At 40.8% G+C, this 23,100-nt stretch overlaps 1 protein-coding gene across 1 annotated transcript in view; it reads right to left on the reverse strand.

Annotated features, from left to right (window-relative positions):
* Positions 1-1,122: 1,122 nt before the first annotated feature.
* The window catches only part of ptchd4 (patched domain containing 4), a 40,388-nt gene continuing 18,410 nt past the window's right edge, over positions 1,123-23,100 (reverse strand). Inside the window, exon 3 of the mRNA XM_028041007.1 lies at positions 1,123-7,060. Coding sequence (XP_027896808.1) covers positions 5,391-7,060 — 1,670 coding nt within the window. The 3' untranslated portion in view covers positions 1,123-5,390. The remainder of the gene's footprint in view (positions 7,061-23,100) is intronic.

Below are 23,100 nucleotides of genomic sequence, written 5' to 3' on the forward strand. Positions count from 1 at the left end.
ATCTGCAATATTTATCAGTAACATAGAGTACGCATATTTCCTCACAGAAAACCATAAACAGAATATAGAAATTTACTAGAAATCATTGTTTGTCAAAGAGGCTGCGAAATGATTCCAAGGCAGATTTAAATGTCCCACAGCAAGAAAAGAATTGGGTATAAAATTTGTAAAACTGCATAATTCTTTCATGGAAAGGTGTCCTTTCTGAACATCTGTCTCATTTTAGTCTGACTTTGAACCAAATGTTACTACTGACAGAAAATAGTGTTGGAGAAAACGCAAGCTGCGATTGTTTTGACGTCCTTAGCCTAGCCTAGCATTACGCCAGCAGTGCTCAAAATAATAGTATAAATGTTTGACTTTTAAAGCTATTCATGTTGACGCTGTCCCACCTGCTAACGGCTGTTTAAGCATTTTTCATTACCAGAACGTGACTTTTTTTTTTTTAGTCAAAAATTATCTTTGAAAAACTGTCTGGGTCTCTGTAGTTATAGTCAGTGCTTAGTTACAGATTAGTTAAGGTTTGGCTAACCCTTCATAAATAATGAGTTGTAAATCACATTTTATGTTAAAATAATGCCTTCCCCTCATTATATTTTAACAGCTTATGATAAGATGATAATGATTTAGCATTTTTTTCCTAATCATTTTAAATTACTTTCTATGCAAATAGGCAAATTTTGCTGAATTCAGTATAACGTGTAAACACTTGGACAAAACTGTAGCCTACTAGGAAGTAAATGTTGACTGCGAAGATCTTAAAGCAGATCATTTCGTGAATTACGCTTGAGAAGCATTTAGCAACGAGTCTACATAGCTTTGCTACCAGGTATTGCCTGCTGTAGAGTGAAATACATCAAAGGTTTATATCATTTTGACTATATTTTACGTGTCTAACCTACCGTTTTTCTGCTGTAACGTAGCACAACTGTTCAGATTTTTTGAACAAGCTGCAAAGGGATCTGCTTCCCGTAAATGTTGTGTTGTCAGTTCGTGATGATAAATGTGTCAGGAAACATAATATCGACATTCATGGTGGCCTCAAAATCCATTAAAAACAAAACAACAACAACAAAAAAATCATTGACACAGCTGTGTAACAAACTGGACGTAGCATACTGGTAACATTCCACTTTTTATTACTGGCCTACGTTGTTCATCTTTTTTTTCCTCTTTTTTTGGTTTTTATAACAAAATTCCGTCGTTAAAAATCTTTCTGCGTTATACTTTTTATAGAAAATATTTTTAAAAAAGAGCAATTTACAGTTATCTTACACTTCAAATGTCCTCTGGCTTTTTGTTTTGGAACAGATGTGACTCGATTTGTTCTTTTGCAGCACAAGGTGTCACAGAATATGCATCACAACAACAGAAGTCACCATAGCTCAGGGGGAGAAAAAGGAATTTCTAAAAATACGGAGACTTCATACAAGAAAAAGAAGAAAAACAAACAAAAAAGGAAATACATGCATACATACAACACAATGCCATGCGAACACAGTTCATTTTTGGGAAGTAAATTAGTAAAATTTGCATTTCAGTACCGTTATTCAAACATTTCATGCCATCTCGCTATATATACATGACATGGGTTTTACAGTATGCGACATTCACTGCATCTGCTGTGGCAAATGGCTACAAAAAGGCCTAATTCTTCTGCAGGGGCAATGTCTCGTCGATGGAATTGCAACTTCAGTGAGAAATTCACACAAACTTTCTAACCCCGCTAACACTGTTCATTCATAGCAGACTATTGGGAACATTTTTTCTCTCTTGCTGTCTCTCTTTTTCTTTTTTTTTTTTACTTCTGTCCAAAATTTTGAAATCAAGTTAAGGTGCACATAAATGTGGGCTCAGTAACAGTCGGATAGTTAGTAACTAAAATGTTTGCTATCCTTCGTGAAACAATGCATTTTCCACAATGAAATTTGCTTCTGCATGAAGATTCCAAATGCGGTATTAGTGGAGCTGTACAAGGAAACCTCACCGTGTTGGTGCTGGTACAAAGAAACAAAACAGGAACTCTTTCCTCTAAACCAGCTTTAGCAGCCCTCTAGGAAGATATCGACTGGCATCAGCTATATCTGCGCACATATGGGGCCCCCTCTATTTATTACATACCACCAGCTAAGACTTGCTTGCCAGAGGTCATCTGTTGGGGTTTGTTCTGGGAGTTCAACAGGGACACTCATCAAGCTGTGGTAGAGGAAGATAATGCTGTTTACCCTGGGAGGTGAAGGTACCCATTTTAATATGTGTAGAGGACAATGTAATTATTACTTATGCAATTTTATTTGATGTTTCGCAGCAAAGAGAATTCAGTAGTTGCTAGGCATGGGCTTTGTTCTATGTCAAATATACCAAAGGTTAAAAGTCAAAACAAAGTCAAAAACTGCCAGCCTGGTCATCACTTTCCTTGACCTTCCTATGCAATTCTCATCTCCCTTCAGTGCTCCGTTTGGGGTTTCTCCCAATGAGCTGGATTTTTCCGGTAGGATTTCAACCAATCAGCGAACACAGGCAGGAGTCTTGACTTCGATATTCTGCGCTTGTTTTAGAATTGGAATCTGCCTGTAGTTTTAGCAATGGCAGCAGAGGAAGTGAACAAAGTCATTCAATTTGCTTTGGCTATGCTCCCAAATTTTTAAATGAACATTTATAGGCGTCGTGTTTGGCTCAGCACTTCTATCTTGGCAGTGGTGGATGGATTTTACAGCCCTGGCAATTGAGCCATAGCATGGAGCCAAATCGCTAAACCCCAAATTGTTTTTGTTGTCATGGCCAAACGTTGGCGATTGGGTAAAATTAAAAACTTGAACAGAGTCTACCCTTACAGTAAGAAATCATTTTTCAATGGCCGAGGGTCCAGACTCTCTGGTTTGGTTTTTGGGACTGGTTTTTACCAGGCTAGAAAACTGCTAAAATGTTCTAAAATGTCACTTTCCCACAGTTGAAATTTTGTTCAAAGAGGAGCTAATTACAGTGTCATAGAACTTAAGAGTTTTCTTTTATTCGTTTGGGGTTTAGAGTAGGGCTTCCCGCTCCATCCTGCGTGCCAGAAGAAGAACCAAAATCCTCATAATGTTTAGAGACAAGGTTAAGCCGACTGCTTCTGAAACAGATCAGGCACATTGTTTTCAAAAGAAGGGATCAACAATCACTGTGTTTTTTTTTTTGGCTTCCGAGGGTTTCGAAGACGTTTGGAATAATTTTGAAACAAACGTTAGCAACAGGCTACGTTTTGTTAGCATCTGTGAAGTAAAACAAATCCCCCAAAAGTAAAGTAATTATTCTCTGTGACGTCCATTCGGAAAAAAAAAAAAAGTCAGTCGATATCCCCCAGCTTTTTTTGGATGTTGTCACTTATTTTTCTTACATTGATAGTAGAATCTGAACTCTGGTGCTTTTGTCTGATGTAACTGGACCATCAGCTGTTACTATTTCTTCCTTACAAATCCAGGCCTTCATTTTGCTCACGAAAACTTGTTTTTAAACCTTTTCACTAGTGAAAAACAGACAGAAGCACCAGACATCACTCATAGTCTACACAATAAATCTACACTGCTAATAAGTTCAGCAGGAGCATATTCTATGTTACTGCCCAAAATAATAATTGTATTATCATGGGTGTAATATTCACTATGCTGTATTAGCAGAAGCAGGAATATTTCAAGTATTTATTATTTTAAATTAATTCAATCCGTTTATGTTAATTGGTTTTTGCTTAAAATTTGCGTATTAGCATCGTTATAACCTGAATCCCTACTACATTTACTTGATGTTATCATACCAATACTGGCCCATGCCAAGTACCACACAGTATATAAATGTTTTATTTAGCTATATAACGCTTTGTCGTTCTTACTAGACAGCTTTCCTGCTTTTCTCTCTGTTTTTCTGTTTAGAATTTTAATGACGCCGTGCATCAATATTACCTGGTCAAAAGCATAAAAGTAACTCAACAATTTGTAACTTTGGCTCTATTTGTTTTGTCAGTGTAAATGGCTAAAGGGGTTTAGATGTAAAAGTACAAAAAAAAAAAAAAAATCCAAGAAATGAAATTTGTATCAATAGAAATCCACAGCTTTCAGAAAAAAAACAACTTCATTTGGAAGAAACAAAATGCTAAATAATTAGAAATTACAATGTGTATTTTGTAGGGATTTTTCTCCAAGGTATTTTTTTCCCCTCACACTACAAGTCTTAGTTATTTACTAGCCTCATTTTTTATTGTAAAACCTGCATCATCATTTTCAATCAACAGCAGTCAGTTTTGGGATGACAGGGTTTCAATTCATGGTCATTTCGTTTCTCATGAATATTTAAACTTACTGATATTTTATTTTTAATTAAAAAACAAACAAACTAGAGAACAAAAGCCTCTGTACACTATTTGGCACCGTTAATAGGAACTGAACCGTGTTCGAGCCTGACACAGAGACAATCACCAACCGCACCGTAACTGAGAGTTTCTGCTGCGATTGATCCGCTGAAGAGCTCAACATAATAAGCCGACATTTTGGTTTTAATGTTTTCAATGCACAACACTGGAGTTCTGCCGTTAGGCTTATTGCCTTTGAAATGCTGCTGCTGCACAACAGTCCCTTCCCACCGGCTCTCGCCCTCTGCAGCTCACTGCAGCATTTTCTGGCCCCTGCCTAAGAATTTCTACAAACTCCGGAACAAACAAAATTTTCTCCCTCTGCTTTGGCTGAACCTTGACAATTCTATCCTCGCAATTTAATGTGGAAGATAGTTCTTCGTAAAGGACACAGTGTAAGCTATCTGCCAGGTTCAGCTGTTGAGCTAATTTTGATGCTACAGAAAAGCATGCAGTGGGCTTTCGGCCTACTGTATTTTTCTCTCTGCACGTGATTTGGTTTTGTCTCCTTTTACTGATATTGAGGGGTTAATGTAAGGTGTGTGCAGAGTCGTCTTTGTCTGTTTTATCTGCTCACATATCACTCTTACTGAAGCGTCTCAGTGTCCGCCCCTTAAGGAACTTCTATGACCCTCATCTGTTTATTGAGAGACGACTGCAGGAGATGAACACACAACTGGTAACATCAAAACCCAGATATTACTGTAGTCCTGCAGTTTTCTTTAGAAATTTAGCAGGCAAGTTTTGGTAACTAAATTGTTTTGTATTTCTAGGAGTTGGGGAAAGCTTAAGTAACCAGTTTGTGCTAATGAGACACACTGTCTGGACCGAGGGACTGAATGATCAACCAGTTGGGGCTGCGCTAGAACCCGGTCAGCTTAGCTGCTGTTGTTAGGGAGCAACCACTCCGTGGCGGACACCGTACGCTCCCCTGCACCGTAAGAGATGCCTCACCATCTGAGAGTCTACCAGTAAGCCACGGTTACAGATCACTGACGTTAGTAACTGCTCAAACGTTTGTCACGTGATCAGGATTTTCCCTGACTTCGATGCACTCTATCTCCTCCCGTTCCCTCTCCCGCTCGCGTTCCCTCTCCCGCTCTTTCCGCTTCGCCCGCTTTTTCTTCTTGTGCCTCTTTTTGGACGGCGGAAAGAAAGTCAGGAAGACGGGCAGGATGACAAAACAGTGCAGCAAGGTGCAGCCCGCCGTGAGCAGGGAGCACTTGAACAGCGTGTAGGTCAAATTGGAAGGCACAAACACTAGAGGCATGATCCCGATCACGAAGCAGGACGTGTTCTGCAGGATGGCCGCCCCATGCTCCTCCAGTGCCAACTTGATGCACTGCGTCCTCGTGTGCTCAGTGGCCAACACAAAAGTGTACAGGTGTGGTGCACAGTGATCCATAGCGAAGTTTAGAGTATAAATAAGGCACAGGATTGAGATGCTGTCCATGCCGACGTTCCAGAGGGTCATCAAACCCAAGACGCCCAGCTCCACGGACGTAACCGTGAGAATGAGCCAGAAGTTTCCCAACGGGTTGATAACCAGGAAGAACGTGAGGATGAGGATGGTGAGCACGCTGAAGCCTGAGGTCAGGATGGGCGAGATGACGGAGGAACTGTAGCGGTCCATGAAAACAAACGTGGGATTGAAGGCAATGAACTTGATGCTGTTGATCAGCATCAAGGGGCGAAGCTTCTCCAAGAGCTCCACCACCTCCTCTCTCTTCTTCTCCGTGGTCCGCGCTACTAAGTACATGCGCGAGGCGATAATGTCGTACTCGTCTGTGTTGCGGTTTTTCGAGAAGATGATGTCCTCTGTAAAGTGCTGGTACTCTGGGCTGCGCAGGAAAGAACCCTTCAGAATATTGATGAAGTCACTCTTGGTCGACGCGCTGATGTTCACCACCCGGAGGTAGTGGAAAAAGTTGTCCATCCAAGAGATCTTGTTGAAGCCATGACTGAGAGTCTTCAGGTGCTCCTGCACAGTGGAGTTCCAGTACTCGATGGGCTCGTAGATGTAAAACCCAATCACAGGACTATAGTTACTGAAGTACTTCTGCTGGGTCACGGCGTACGAAACGCTTGGCGAGTTACTGGCCAGCAGGTTCACTATGTTCGATCCATCGCTAATTTGTAAACATCCCATGAATGAAAAAGAAGCATAGATAAGATAAAGGATGACCACGAAAGGCTTGACATAGGTGTTAGTAATCCACTCGGTGTAATGCTCACGCAGGAAGTGCTGGATGAAGTGATTTTGGTACGGCACGCTGTCGTGGTGGGTGGACAGGTCGTGGCCGTCACTCATCATGGTTTTAAACCATGTCGGCTGACGGTCCAAGTATTCCACTGAGGGGATCTTGCAACAGAAAACGCTGTGGTAGCGGTTCTGCTCGAGCTGTCCGGCGAACACCAGGCAGGAGCCGTAAAAAGAGAAAACGTAGAAGTAGTTGACCAGGATGGCCACGCACATGCTCTGGCAGAAGATTTTCACCGACTCGATGTTGGTGAAAGGGCTGGCTCCCATGCCGAAGGTGATGATGTAGAGCGAGCTGGTCATGGTGTAGCACACCATCACGTCGGCGAAGGCGTCGGCCACGCGCTCCTTGAAGGGAAGGTTTTCCCTTGTTCTCCTCCAGCCTGCCAGAAGTTCAAAGACCCCTTTGGTTCCATGACCTGCAGAGGAAATGAAAGAGGAATGTCAGGATATGAACATAGACGTTTCAGAGTTACAGTATTTGATGTGGTCATATGAGTCAAACCACTCAGAAACATGGTCACCTATCTAACCCACCAATCCACATTGCTTAATTTCTACAAGGATATTGGATGGATGATGATAATAACATTGTACTTTTTTCCGTCCTTTCCATGGTAACATGGATAATTTGCAAAACTGAGATTCCCTGCTTTGTTTGCAGCTCTTGTGGACACAAAGACCGTGAAATTTTAAAAACCCATTCCAAAAGGACAACTTTTAAAAAATTCAGATTGTAATATATCCATGTAAAAATATAAAGGAGCAATTAATCAAATCCATAAAAGCCAAAGGCACCACATTCACGCACACGCCCACATGGATTGGTGGGAAGCTACTAGATAGTAGCCACGGCTGCCCAGGAGCAGTTTGTTATGGCAACTGCGGATGCTGTGTGTTAATGAACTGTGAATGGAAATATTTTATTTGTGCACAGATATTTACTTCAGTCAGCTTAAATCTTTTATCTTACCATCAGGATGGTGCAGTTTCACACTGATTGTGATGCGTGTGTTTTGAGAAAAACAATCTCAGGGATAGGACTGATTGACTAGACACTATTGGAACTAAAATGCTCAAAATGATTTATTTTTTTACACAACTGACACAAAAAAATAATTATTAAAAGACACACATTTGCATGAAAATCAATAAATACGGACCCATTCTTATTTCCCAAATTGTTGCATTTCTTCAAGCTGCTGCGACAGCAGAGACTCTCGACCTCACCAGACCAAAACAACAACCTGGTGAAGGAAGTTTAAGGTTGTTTTCACACCTGATTGTCCGGTAGACTTGGTTCCACTGGAGGCCAAAACTCAAACACTTTCAGTTGGTGTGGCTCACTTTTGCACTACAGTATATACTTAGTATTAGATCAATATAAAAATTCCCAGTACCGCGCACCCGTAATAAATATTGAGTCAAAATGAATTCCACTTTTCTATAAACAGCCAACAGCTTCTCAAAGAAATAAAGTTGGTATTTCATTAAAAATAACTAAAAAGAAAACATATATTTAATTAAGAACAGCCAGTGCAATTTGGATGACAAATATTGCTTTTGGCAAATTGCTAAGTGGATCAAATATTTTCCGACAGAATTCTGCATCTTTTTCACATGGATCTTAGAAACTATGTCTCCAAGATTTGCGTGAATTTGGATGTTCTCTCTGTGCAAGCGTGGGATTTCTCTGGGTACTCTAGATCCTCCCACAGTCCACTATCTACATTGCCCAAGGTGTGTGTAGGGGTGTGTGTTTTTTTTGTGTTTATAGCTAATCTCTTCTCCTCCATCTATTTCCCTCCAACTCCCCGACTTGCTGTCAGTGATAACTATTTCCTGTAGACCTTTATGGTATGCAAATCAGCAGAAAACCTTTGCTGCACCTTTAAATAAATCATACATTTGTTTTATATGCTTTGTAAGCATCTTAGCACCGTTCCTTTCCACCGCCTTCTCTCCTCTCCTTATACATGAGCCGTAATTGTACTTGGGGGTGATTACGCAACGGGATCCAAATCCGTCTTCTTCAGGTCCATTCACTGGAATCCAATCTGTGGGCCTTTTCACGAGTCAAAAATACAGACAGAAAAACACGGCGTACAAAGGCATAGTGCAAAACCACCCACGCTGGAACACCCATTCACCCACACGCCGTGCCGGCGTTTGAAAAATGCACGAGCCGCATGGCTGGGAGTAAATGTGCTTCGGCAGGAAACAGCGAATGCACAATCAACTCCATGTTCCCGGGTCGCATGAATGTTTCAGAGCGGTGAACGCCGCCACATTTGGAACACCCCAGTCATCAGTCTAAGGATGTGCCTTCGCGACGCTTGCAGGTGGACGGATTCACTACCCTTGAGGGCGTTCTACATTTCCCCTTGTTTGACACAGAGGGGGAAAAGAGTTAATTAACTATAAAGGATTAAGCCTATGTAATGAGTCAGCTAGATGACGCTTCCTGCTTTTAGTTGTATTAAGCTGTCCTGCAAGTCAATTAGTTAGTGTCACTTGGTTTAGAGAGAAGGAAGAGAGGGAAGAACACCAGAGGCCTCCGCATGCGTCTCCCTACTCAGATTATCCAACAGGATGTAAAGAAGCATGTCATTTTGTAGACATGATTGAAAAGGATCTATAATTTATTATGGTGATTGATTTCAGGCAGGTGGAGGTGGATAACAATACGCAGCCCATCTGGAGATGAATCCCTTGTTAGAGTCATTACCAACAAGGATTTCTGCCGTCGCTGCTGAACATTCAACAAATCAGGCTGTGTCACTTCCAGTGCATCTGGAAAGTATTCACAACCTTTGCTTAATACCTTGTTGAGCTTTTACAACCTCAAGCCTTTCTGAATGTTTGGTTCATTCCTCTTTGCAGTTCTTCTTCAGCTCCATCGGGTTGGATGGAGACGTCTGTCAACCATGTTCAGATATCTCCAGAGACGTTTAATCAGTTTCTAGTCTGGACTCTGCCTGACATTCATAGATTGCTTCTGAAGCTTTAGAGATCTTCGCTATGTGCTTTGAGTCATAGCGACTCAAAGTCCCAGTCTCAGGTCAAGATGCTCTGCAGCAGGTTTTCATCCAGGAAGTCTCTGCGCATGCGCTTGGTGTTTACTCTTGCTGGGAACAACGTCAGAATGAATGAATCAGAATACCTTTACTGTTATTGTGCAGAAGCACAAGAAAGTTTTATTTTAGTATGGCCCGTCCAAATAAAATACAAATAAACAACATAAGACATGGGTAGACAGGCGCCGGAGGCTGCAGCCATCATGGTAGCTCAACCATGATGCCGCCAAATTCCTACCTAAACTTTGACCTGCTAATGTTTAGTAGATGCTAAAAGACATAAACCAAAAACGTCTGCAAAAAGTCAAGCGTGAAATCGGAAGGAACTGAACAATCATACGGTGAACTCTGACGTACTAACATAAACATCACATTTGATTTGGACGATGGGGAAAGTGGATGTGACACACGGCAACAGATGCTGTTTTCTGCCGTTTATAATTACTGCGTTAACAAAACTAAACCCAGTCACCATGATGTTCCCTACACAAAGCCATGCAATTTTTCTGCGATTTTATGACCGAACAAGACTCCAACTCCGCAGTGGAAACCCATACTCTCCTTTGATCTTGTTCTCTGATCAGCGCACACACACTCCGCTGAGCAACGCCGAGTACACAGTCAGCAAAGAGAGCAGCCCGACTGTACTCTCCCAGTGATGTCATCTTGTTTTTGGCAGCTGCAGTGAAAAACTTCACCAGTCTGACTCGAAATCACTTCTGCACACAACACACTTGTTTATGCTGCATAAAGACGAGGTTGTTTTTTTTAAAAGCCAGGAATTACCATGTAACAATGAGCACACTGCATCTCTGATGACAACATTAACACATTCAGATGTCAGGAACCCTGGCTAACTTTGTTTTCCTTTAGTGGTACCTTCAAGGCTGCCGAGTGAATAAAATATCCTCAGTTCCTTTGTACTTCAGGGAATCTGTGTGTTGGAGTGAATCTGAGTTGCTATGGCAACTGGGGATGCAGTGTGTTAATGCACCGTAAATAGAAATGTTTTATTTGTGCACAGATATTTACTTCAGTCAGCTTAAATCATGCTTCTTACTATCAGAATGGTGCAGTTTCACTCTGATCATGACGCGTGTTTTGAGAAAAACAATCTGAGGAATAGGACTGATTGGAATCAAAGTGGTCAAAGTAATTGATGCTTTTATACAACTGACACTAAAAAAAATTATTAAAAGACAAACATTTGCATGAAAATCAATAAAAATGGACCCATTCTTATTTGCCCAAATTGTTGTATTTCATCCAGCTGCTGCTACAGCAGAGACTCTCAACCTCACCAGACCAAAACAACAACCTGGTGCTGGAAGTTTAAGGGACCAAAATGGTGACATCTGTTCCATTTTCAGCTGCTGTGGTTCGCTTTCACACTGCACTCTGTCAAATGAACCAAACCATTTGAAAAACCTGTTCACCTCCTAGCCTGGGGTGGCGCTACAACAAAAAGCACGGAAGGAAAAGACACAAAAACCTGAGCGCAACTTACTTCTTCACAAAGTGTAAATAGAAAATCTGATTTTATCTGTTGTAGGATTTCTCTTTTGTCTTTGGTAAAAGAGCACAAGCCATTTCTACCGCTAGCACAACACTCGCAGATTTGTTTTGGTTGTATTTACCCAGAATGCCCTGCGCATTAGTCAACTACCTGTTTTTAGAGTGGTCTCCAGTCCGCTTGGCACTGCACGTATACATCCAAATCAAACCAAAGTTCACTGCATCCACATCGAGACCGAGGTTTGTAGGTGGACCAGAGTTTGCTTTTTTGATTCTCATCAGAGTTATATTATTCACACCTCCGTATGTGACCTGGACTTTCTAGTCAAATGAACTAAATACAAGTGGACTAAATAACGCTGGAGGAAATGCAGCCTTATACTCTGCTAGCATGGTGAGTACATCCAGAAAAAAACAGCTGACCAGGCTAACAAGGTTATTGTTCAGAAGTACTTTCTCCATGAGACAGACTAACAAAAGGAAATGCAAAATGATGCCACTTGTTAGCTGTGCTAATGCTACAAGCCAATGCAAAAAGCCAACAGTGTGACTCTGACATTTGAGAGCAATTTACAAAGGCCAATACAGCTCCTGTATTTGTAACATTGACATCCTAGAGCTTCTACTAAATAGTGAGATGCTGAAGGTATGGACTCTGTTGAAGTTTTACATTTTATACAATCGCGAATGATGTACGAAATGCGCCAGTTCGATGAAGTGAACTGCAAGTAACCCTGTGGGGAGTCCTTTACAGTTCATCTCAGCATCTTTGACAGCAATAAAATGTCTTTGATATTCCTCTTGCTCCGAATTTAATTGATCCGTATTTGTGAGTGTGGCTAACATGGACTGAATGGCTTTGTTAATTTCCTCTGCTGCTAATGCCAAACTACCCCTCTATGTACGTAGAGGCAGAATACAATTCTAAAGCAGTGCAGAAAATCTGCATCAATCCTTGACAACTCTTCCTTCTGCTCAGTGATTGGTCCAGTTGAAATTACAATGAAGAAATCAACCTCAATGAAAAAAACCCCAGACACTGAAGGGAGATGAGAATGGTACGGTGTAGGAAGGAAATGACCACAATCAGGCCAATGACGAGTGTATGTAAAGTTCTGCCTAGCACTGTATCAAAAGATCCTGTTTAACTGTGAGATCATCATCGCTGGTCACTGGTCTAAGAAAGTTTCCCAGAGTACAACTGTCTGTCCCTTCCGGGTCACACTCTGATAATGAGACTCAAGCGTCAATTTAACTTTGCTAATCTTTGCCGACAACTCTGACAAACTTTCGCAAAAACAGAGCTTCAAAGTTCCCATCCGTTCTTCCGACTCACCTGTTCACCTCTTATCTAATCGAGGAAAAGCTTGATTAAGGACTAATGAAGGTGAAGGGTTAAGGTTGGTGACCCTGTTACGCAACAGGATGTGTGCAGACAGGGAGAACAAATGGAAACTGGAGATGATAATTAACGGACAAAGAGGCAGGAGGTGCTGCAATCCCAGCATTCTCCCCAGCGCAGGTACAGCGCTGAACGGATTGTAACAGGGCCGTTTGTCTCCATCTGTCTTGCTGGCTATTTTCTGCCGCAAAGGAAGTCAGGGGGATAAAAGAAGTCAGCCTTACAGTATCGCACAGTGACCACGGGTCTTCTGTAATGGCGGTCCTTGCCCTCTTTGCCCTCATCTCCCTCCCCAGCCTACAACAGAATTCTACCAGGTCGTTAAGCAGAATTACTGCCCTAAAACTTCTGCGGCCGGCATGTCCCCCTCAACACATCCATCACATGGCAAGAGAGTGTGTGAAGGGGTCCCGTTTGCTGTGGATTCCCTCGATACCGGCTGCCGTTAACAGCGCCGGCCTGTCACAAAGGTGATGATGACAGAGGAGGCAATATCGCACGGAGGAGGTCTTGTTGCAGAAGACCGAACTGAACTCAATAAAAACAGATGGGGTAAGAGATATTGAGGACGAACACCGGGGGGACCCAAATGCAATCTTCACATAGCAATCAATACCTGGGTGATTTTGTTCCATTAGAAGCCCAGTGAGCTTTTCTGCAACAAGGAAAGGACATTTTTCCCAAGGAAATCTTTATCGCCACCATTTTACCTAAATGTCCTTTTCTGGCTAATTGCAGCTGTTAGCACGCATATTAGTTTTAGCTGGAGGAGATCTTAACCGAGCGGGGAGGTATCACTCAGAACTAGTCTGCAGACGGTTAGTTTCTTTATCCGGGGAAAGTAAAGGGAAGAATCAGAAGCTGCTCTGGGAAAAAACGTCAGACTGCAATCACAAATAGCCATAAGTTCAAACAGCTAAATCATCTCAAAGGCACTCAAGACCCGATTTTTCCAATTTAGCAACAAACGGCAAAAGACTTCAGTGTGAAGTCTCATATAAAGGTCAAAGACATCAGGGTATTTTCAGGAGAAATGATTGTAGGATTGATCTTTCTTTGCATTTTTAGAGGATATCAGACACAGGCCATATGGCATTAACAAATTTGTCACAATATTTAGTAGCATTTATTAGCAGAATGGTAAACATGATGGAAAAAACACTGGTAAACTATGAAACACAATTGCTGCTTTTACAAATTAAACATAGTTGGGATCTGATAGGCCACTGGTTCCCAAACGTTTCGGTGCCATGGCCCCTGAAAACCTTTAGCTTCTTGCTGTGGGAACTTTTTGCGAACCCACAGACAATGATATTACATAAATATACATTTTTAGAATGTTTTTCATCCCTTTTATTCAATATTTACTCATTACATTTGTTTAGCATGAATTCTGCCTCAAACTTTCTGATTTTTACTCAGCCAGGAGCTATTAGCAGGGCAATTGTTTTTCTCTTCTTTTTCTTCTTAAAAACTTGTTCATTTTGCTAGCTACAGGAGCAAAGCAGCTTGATAAAACTGACTGCCAATCAGAAAGAAAACAACATTTCAGGACATTATTTTAACTTAGATTGTATGATAATGAATGAATAATGAAAAAAAAATATTTTAAAGTACTGATTAAAAATGGTTTTAGATTCAATTTCTTGATTTTTAAATTTTGTTTTTTCATTTCTACTCTCCCACTTTCTGAGGCCCTCCTAGCGTCCCCTGGTGGCCATGAAGACACAGGCGTCATCATGACATGGATAACCTAAAGCTTTAAACCTTGGGTTGTGGTGCGTGTGCTTAAACCGAGCAGCGTGTCGCTTCGTGTTTTCTGGCAGAATCCACTGAAGGAGTAAATGAAAGTGGAGTTAGATGAAAAGCCAAGCAATCAAGCTGATTACAAAACATCCTCCTGGGAACCCAAAACCTGTGCAGCAAATCTCATGGAAGTCTGTCCAACACTTGCAAAGATGTTCCAATAACATTGTGGCTCTGGAGGAAAAGCTCCAGGATCAGCAAAGCGTTAAGACTCACAGTAGGATAAAAATCCAGAATCATTTAGAACTGAGCGATAATAGAGAAACGGACGCTTGTCTCTGTTACACTCAAAACAGGAAGACACCTTGTAGGTTTGATGAAGTTGTCTGTGTGGTGTGTCAAAGAAAAGAAATAATGGTTTCTGGCACCCCTGGTAAAAATATGCTAAAAGCAACATATGAATCTTGTACTGTATTTAGTGGCAATATGATAAAGCCGTTCAGTCTAACATGGTTCCCCGGACTCTTAAACGTCTCCAGCATCACAGATCCACTGCTGTACTTAACAATGGGAGTTTCCCACAGCAAACCAACACGGGGGTTTGTGTTTAAAGGGGCAGTATTATGTAAAATCGACTTTTCTGAGTTTACATCACGTTATAATGTTATTTCTTCATCAAAAACATACCCGGAGTGTTGACTTGGTTCTTTCATGCAGGTTTGAGAAATCCTTTCATCTCCCATGACAACCATTCAGCTATACAAAACGCCTGGGTGCACATAGCGTTTGGGGACAAAGCCCCTCCTCTGAGCTGCATGTTCCAAGTTTCTGCCTCACAGAGCAGCCCTTCCTCACAACTCCCCCCACTCAGCTCCTTCACACTAGCCAGCAGCAATTAGCAAACACCTGGTGGAAATGCTCATCAGCTGAGCTCATCATACAAGCACAACACTGGTAAAAACATTGTTAAAGGGTTAATAGCAGAGCCGTGTTGTGATGACTTCCTGAAGACTGAGTTTCAGAAAGAGCAGGAGTTTTTAAAGAGACAGAGGCCCAATTTTGAAGGCGTTAAATTACAAAGTCAAACAAAGACAAAGGTCATTAATAAATGGAGTGGATTGACCTTTCCGTTGATTGTCAGATGTAATAATCACCTGTAGAATCGATGATCTGAAAGGGAGTTTAGTCTTAACTCCACATGCTTAAGTTTGTGATGCACAGGCTATGAATGTTTTACCATAGAAAAGCCTGTAATTCTTTTCCTTTCATGATGTGATATTTGAAAAGAAAAATCACTTTTGGCAAATAGTGACGTAGGTCATTATTTTTGGATGGTGATGATAAGTTTAATGGAAAATAACCAGACGATGACACGACTGAAGTTAAACTGTTTAGCACTTTCCTAATGATACCTGCCTCTAAAGCTACATACATCCAGTCACACGCACACCCACACATAATGGATCTATTGGCAACTTGTGGTTACATTCTTTGCTCAGGTAAAACTGTAATTGCACCTACAACTTGGACCACATGAATGATTTCATCCTTATTAAAACAAATGAGTCATTTTGCTGATTTTATTTTTTTGGGAGATGTGGGGGAGGTTTATACACCCTGTATTTATTTTTTAATTATTTCTTTCTATATTGCAGCATTTAGTATTTTAAGTGTAAAGATTGAAACTATGTAAATCTGCAGTAACAGTAAACCTTTTCTTGTTTTTGGAGAAACCAGCGATATTTGAGTGCTTTTCTTTTTAGTGAAACTCGAAAATAAACCTGGAATGAATGCTGAGTGATTTAAAAACTGCATCCCTGCAACACGGCGGCAACATTATACCAGATTTTGAGTAGGAGTCTGGCAGGGCTTGAAACACATCTTCTGGAACTGCCCTGAGGTATGAAGCAGCAAATTTAGGGTTATTTGCATTTTCAAGCTCTCCTCTGTCCTCCATCCCACCGCTAAGAGAATTTCTGATGCAATGTGTTCATTTAAATCTTTCATAAGCACACATCTTTCCTTCCATTCTTCAGTGTCTTTTATTCTAACCCAGTTGTTCACTTTTTAAAATTTTCTGTACTGTTTTTTTAAGTGGGTTTTATACTGCATGTATGTTAATCGCTTTCAACAATATCGAAAATCATCATCAATGATGACACAGTTGACATCAATTACTGTTTCCCACATTTTGATAACAGTAAAAATCCAGCATCAAACAAGTGTTTATGTGTATTATGCGGCAAAATAAACCAGAAATACTGCAGTAGCCAACTTCACCAAAACTATGTCTAACCCGTTCAGTCATCCAGCCACCGGTGGCGCTGTTATAAAAATGAATCGCTCCCAAAGCCACTGCTTGATGTGGCTTCTGGACCCTCGCTGCTGGCTAAGCCTTCCACATCCCAAAACCTGATGGAAACTTGACGTGGAGTTATCAACTTCAGCGGTAAGTTGCTTAAAATTCATGTTATTTGTATCCTTTTTGTCAGTGGTTGTAAATTTTACCTCTAAAAATCTGTTTTTAGTTGCCGTGTTGTCTACTTTAACACTTCCAAGATCGGGGAACAGAAATCCATTGTGAAATTTGGCTGTTTTTTGATAAGGTTGTGAATAAAAACATTAAGATCCTGTAATATCTTAATCTTAATGTTTCAATTCGGCTTAACTCACATTTATCCGCTTATTTATTTTTATGGTGTTTTGGACATCTTTTGAAATGCTAATGCTCGCAGCACTGTTATTGAAGTGCCCATGATACCTGAGGTCATCTTTGGTTTATGCGTATTGAATGTATTTTTAAGGAATAACTAGATGTCTTGTTGCGCAACATATAATTATTGAATTATTGAACAAGTTAATTTGTAATTAATGTAAAACCTAGTTATAAATTTAATTCCAAGATGTATGGAATTACATCTGAACTATTAATACTAACTTTGTATCTGATTTTTTAACTGCTGGACTTATAATATCATTTATGGGTCATGTTTTTTGGGGGTTTTTTTAACCAGAACCTCTGTTTTTCTTTCTCCTTATATTAGATAAAACCAGCCAGTTGGGTCAGACCTGACGGTTTGGGACATTCAGTAGATAAGGCACTCCTGCCGACTTATCTGTTCTTACTCACACATGCGGGCATGTACACAGAGAGCACGGTTCTAACGGTGGATATTTTTCAGAAGCAGTGTCCGGATAATCTTAATTGATAATGAAGTGCATCCTTAGAGTATCTATTCAGAAGACAGACCAATTATTATTATCACATTATAGATTATATATAATGCATCAGTAATGTATCTATTTAGGACAAGACGGCAATTATGTCGTGCTATGGACTGACCCAAGGTTGTAATCTTACTGACACATTAACGGAGACTTTTCTGAGCATGTACCTGCCCCGCCCAGATTTCCTCTAATAAATTCACTGAATAGGAATCACCTGATTCAAATCTTCCTTTAAGGGCCAGTATGGTCACTGTAATCAAGTAACTATGTTACCTTCAGTTGCTATAAATATGACTTTGTAATTTAACATCTTGAATTTGGGCCTCTGTCTCTTTAAAAACTCCTGCTCGTTATAAAACTCTGCCTTCAGGAAGTCACTACAACATGGTTCCTCTATTAACCCTTTAACAACATTTTTAGCAGAGTTGCACTGAGAAGTAGCTCCTATAATTAGCAGATGTTCAGTTCCACCAGGTGTTTGCTAATTGCTGCTGGCTAGAATGAAGGAACTGAGTGGGGAAGTCACAGGAGAGGGCTGCTGTGAGGCGGAAGCTCAGAAATGTGGAAACTGCAGCTCAGAGGAGGAGTTGCGTCCTCGAAGGTGGAGCTAGGTTCACTCAGGTGTTTCACACAGCTTGATGGTTGCCACAGGAGATGTGGTGCTGGATGAGGACAATGTTGGAGTGGATCAGGAAATGTGTGAGATCTGTGAGACGGCAGTGAGGTGTGCTGTAGGAGTGACAGAGGAGTTGAAGGTGGAAATGGGACTGCATCAAGGGTCGCTCTGAGCCCCTTTCTTGTTTGCTTTGTTGATGGACAGGATGACAGATTAAGTTTGTTCATGGAGACAATAGTCTTCATGAGCTACAGTGTTTGCAGATGACATGGTTCACTGCAGTGAGAGCAGGGATCACGTAGAGGACAAACTACAGAGGTGGAGGTATGTACTGGAAAAGAGAGGGATGAAGAGTAATAGCAGCAAGACAGTCCAAGCAGGGTGGAATGGGTGGAGAATAGCATCAGGTATCACCAAGCATGGAAGGAAAGCTATACAAGATAATAGTAAGACCTATAATGTTTGGTTTAGAGACAGTAGCTGTGTTTCCATTAACCATAAAATTGCACAAATCCAGATCAACTTGCTAAATGGAAATGCGCTAATTTCAAAAAGACATGTTTTTTGTATGAGTTTGAGGATAATGTGATGTATCAACTGTATTGAAATGTGTGCGGGTCGCAGTTCTTCATCAAAAATACTTTTCAAATCATATGAGTCATGCTTGTTTGCATACAGCAACAATGTGCCGTTAGCACTGTCCTCCTTAGACAATGTGCAGCTGGCTTTAGAGCGCTCACAGCATCACACAGTTCATAAAAATTTGTAGGTAATTTGAACATTTTCAATCCATAGCTCTTCTGTAAAATCACCGACTACAATTTCCCCAAAACGCAGCATATGTAGCCGCTCTGAAGTAGGCGGGGCTTGTTGCTCTAATGCTTGACGCATACGTCTCCTCTGATTGGCTGAATTATAAATATATCTAAGGTAGCTGTTTACATCTGTCGCTGCCATGATTTTTAATGATTTATTGCATAAATAGATGTTTTCATGTGGGATTCATATTGGAATTAGTATTTAATGGAAACGCCGCAATTGCGAAATTTAGTTTTTTCATCAATAGGCAGGAAGCTGATGGGAAGACCAATAAAGTAGAATTATGGATGTGGTGAAAGAGAGCATGACGAGCGTAGAGGACAGAGAGAACAGAACCAAACAGTGACAGATGATTCACTGTGTAAAGATACTCGACACAAACAGAACCAGTGGAAAGACAGACCTTTGTGTTTTTTCTACCAGAGCATTAAAAATCCAAATTCTAACATCTTGTTGATGCTATATTTAGAGGGGTCCTTTGGAGAGCCTGCTTCCTGCTGAATCCTCCATTAAAAATAAATTACCTTTCCCCCCAACACACACCCCACCGACACATCTGCTCGTTGACTCATCAGCCGAAGTGGCTCTCATCCGGGTCAATAATCAAAACACTCGCACAAATAGCTGTTCTCCTCCAACAGGACGAGAGCAGATAATTCAACCTCCTATTATTAATTATCGTTATTTGCATTCACGATCCTTACAGAGAAAGATTTAAATTGGATAGAAAACGTACACACAGTGTTATGTGATGAAAATCTTTCAGCCACACAGTTTTTTGGGGTCAAAAACCCAAAACGCTCTCAGATAATCGCATTTTCACTGAATTTTTCTGGACCAAAAGTGCAACGGAGCAAAGCACAGCTGGTTGCCACGGGAGACTCTAAGATTTCTCAAACATGCAGGGAAGAATCAAGAGAACACGCCAGGTACGATTTTGATTGATATCTTTATCATTTGACATAAAACTTAAGAAAGTTGATTTTACATAAATCGACTTCCCTTTAAAATCAAACATAGTTGAAGTACTTTCAGTCCTTGTACAGGCAGTGGAAAAGTATTGAGCTAATAATGGCTCCTGGTTTCTGGAAAAGCTTCCTGAAGTCCTCAAGAGGAAATTTACTGTGAACTGGCGCTATATAAATAAACTGAATTGAATTTAAATCCAGTCACGTTTTCTTTACGTTGGGAAATCTGTTTTCCTGCTAAGTCACGAATAATGTCATTCTCTCAATCTGAAGCCGTTAGCATTCACAGCATTAGCTTAGGGAAGACCTGATCTGTTTCATCCAATCAGGCGGTCTTCTCACATTATTTTTCTGCTACATGTGACGCGTTTATGTTCACGTTTACGTAAATCCATCAGCCACCTGCCTGTTTGGTCATGACAAGACACATTGACTACAACTGATTATATTTATGAGAGTGCATCTGGGTCAGCCATCTTCTAAACCTCGGTGCTCTGACAGTAATGTGAACATCAATACCTTTTACATAATGAGGAGGAGGTGCAGCGGCGCTCCGGAACGCGTCTCTGTGTGGAAAGCTGCACACACACACGCGTTTACCATGTTTTACTTGTTATAGACGTTTCGTTTGTTTCAATGATAAGACCTTGCTGACACATGGTCAGCCCAGGTTCCACTCAAACTTCCTCAGTGCTTGCAACAAAATACTTCAAATGTTTGTCTGACCGGCTGACGAAGAGGCCGTGCAAATTGCACCAACGAAGGACTCTGCGTTGTTTTTGTCAAATTTTGAGGCTTTCCCAGACTCAGTTCTTTGGAGCTTTGTCGTTCCGTCTTGTGTAAAAAGATGAGCTTGTGAATTTACGGCAGATATTCCAACAATAGTCAGGTTTTAAACGGTAATATCAACCAAATACAATTCAAACCCTTTAAAAATCTTGTTCACTTTCTTGCCTGTGGTGGCGCTGCAACAAGAACTACTGAGGGAAACATACAATATCTCTGAAGAAGACAATTTCCTTACTTATGAAATGTAAATGAATGGAGTGTCGTCAGATTTGAGCAGTTGTAGGATCTCTATTTTGTCTTTGGTAAAAGAACCACAACCTGTGTGTTTGTTTTGGTAGTATTTACCCAGAATGCCCTGCCATATAGTCTGCTTTCTGCTTTTGGAGCAGTCTGTGATCTGCCTGGTGTTCATATGTGCATTCGAACCACACCAGAGTTCACTTCAACCGAATCCGACCGAGGTCTTTAGGAAGACCAGAGTTTGCTTGTTTGGTCTCAATCAGAGTTTGATTGCTCATTCACACCTTCCCCAAACGAACCGGACTAGAACAACTACAGTTCAGTTAAAGCAGACGAAACAGGGCTGGTGTGAATGCACCTTCAGTTCTACGGTAACAGAAACTCTGATCACTCTGGCATTTCATCTGGAATGCTGTGAAAAGAACCAAAAACCGTAAGAATGACATAAGGCACAGTTTATTGGTTTGGTAAATGTAACCTCTTAAAAGTTTGGAATGCATCGATCATGGAAACCAGCCCTCAACTACATGCAACGCAACTAAATGTCAAATTCTAACACTTTATAAGTAGCATGTAACTTCAAAAAAGCACTTTTATCCTCAAAGTTAGAACCTAGGATCAAAATTGTAATATCAGAAGGGTAAAAATGAAGTTGAAATAAATCCTGAATGCTTTTGAAAAACGATCTAAGAAAATATTGTGTTCTCCTGGATTTACCTTTGAGCCCTTTTACATTACAAACTTAAAGAGATGTTCCAATTATAATCTGAGACACTTTCCTTATTTGCATTTACCTGCGACTTTCTCTTGCTGTCAGTGCAATTACATTGGAACTGTTTTTTATTTTTTATACTCCACATACAATAACGTTCACATTCTCCCAACACCAATTAGAGAAGCAGACATGAGCATTTAACACTGGTTCTATGAGGCATTCAGAACCTAGCTTAACAGAAAACGAGATGGAAAAATCTAGCACACATGACAAAATACAACCTTTTGTTGCACATAGCAACATGATCTAAAGGAAGTATTTAGTAAAGGCTCCAAATGTCTTGCTCTTCAAGAAATAGTCAATTTGTCCTTTTAGGTCCACATCATCAAAGAGCACAGCTCAATGCAGTGAAGACCGCTTGATGATTTCTCTGTGTAAGGGATGACAATGACCCAGAAGTTGTCATCCAATCATCAACAGGTGGCCACTGACGGCCACAACATCCACCGATTGATCACCAGCCACCCAACGTAACCTATAGCAACCGGCCGGAATCCCCAACGGGCTCGTCGGCGCCAGCAAAGACGGCCGCTGTTCTTGACTGTCACAGTATGAAGGAATTTCAGTAAGTTCCAACATCACAGCTGAGAGTGGGAAAACAAGAGGAAGCTTGTATATCACACAGCACCACTGACAGCGACATCACAGGGTAACACCTATCTGAGAGGAAGCAAGAGGAGAATTTATGAAAACATCTCTGCCTGGAACCAAAAACCACATATCAAATGATATGTTCCTATTTTTCCCCCTCCTTTTATCTGACATGTTTTTACTTTTTTCGAAATTCAGAACTTTGCATAAACTGAGGATGTTTTCATAGATCATCGTCCCGTAGACTCGGTTGGGATTGGGATCCAAAGCTGCAGCATTTGCTGCATTTTCAGCCGGTGCGGTTTGATTTCACTCGAGCCAAACCCTTTAAAAAAAACCTGTGCTTGGCTCTTGCCTGTGGTGGCGCTGCACCAAGAATTACTGAAGGAAATGACACAAAAACCTCGGAAGAAGACATTGAACGCATCTTCCTCCCTGTAAAGAAAAATGCAGTGGCGAGAGATTTTAGCGTTTGTAGGATTTCTCTCTCATCTTTTGCAAAAGACGACAAGCTATTTCTCCTGCTGTTGACAGTTTTAAGAAATATATATAAAAAACATATTTTTATAAAAATTATCTCAGCTTCAATTAAAAATTTATTGCGCAAAATGGACATTCAGTTTCTTTGATGAACACAAAGACTAATACACTCATAAAAATGGGGAGATTGTTGCATTTACTGTATTTTAACGA

The sequence above is a fragment of the Xiphophorus couchianus genome, chromosome 15 (genome assembly GCF_001444195.1).
Source record: "Xiphophorus couchianus chromosome 15, X_couchianus-1.0, whole genome shotgun sequence".
Taxonomy (NCBI): domain Eukaryota; kingdom Metazoa; phylum Chordata; class Actinopteri; order Cyprinodontiformes; family Poeciliidae; genus Xiphophorus; species Xiphophorus couchianus.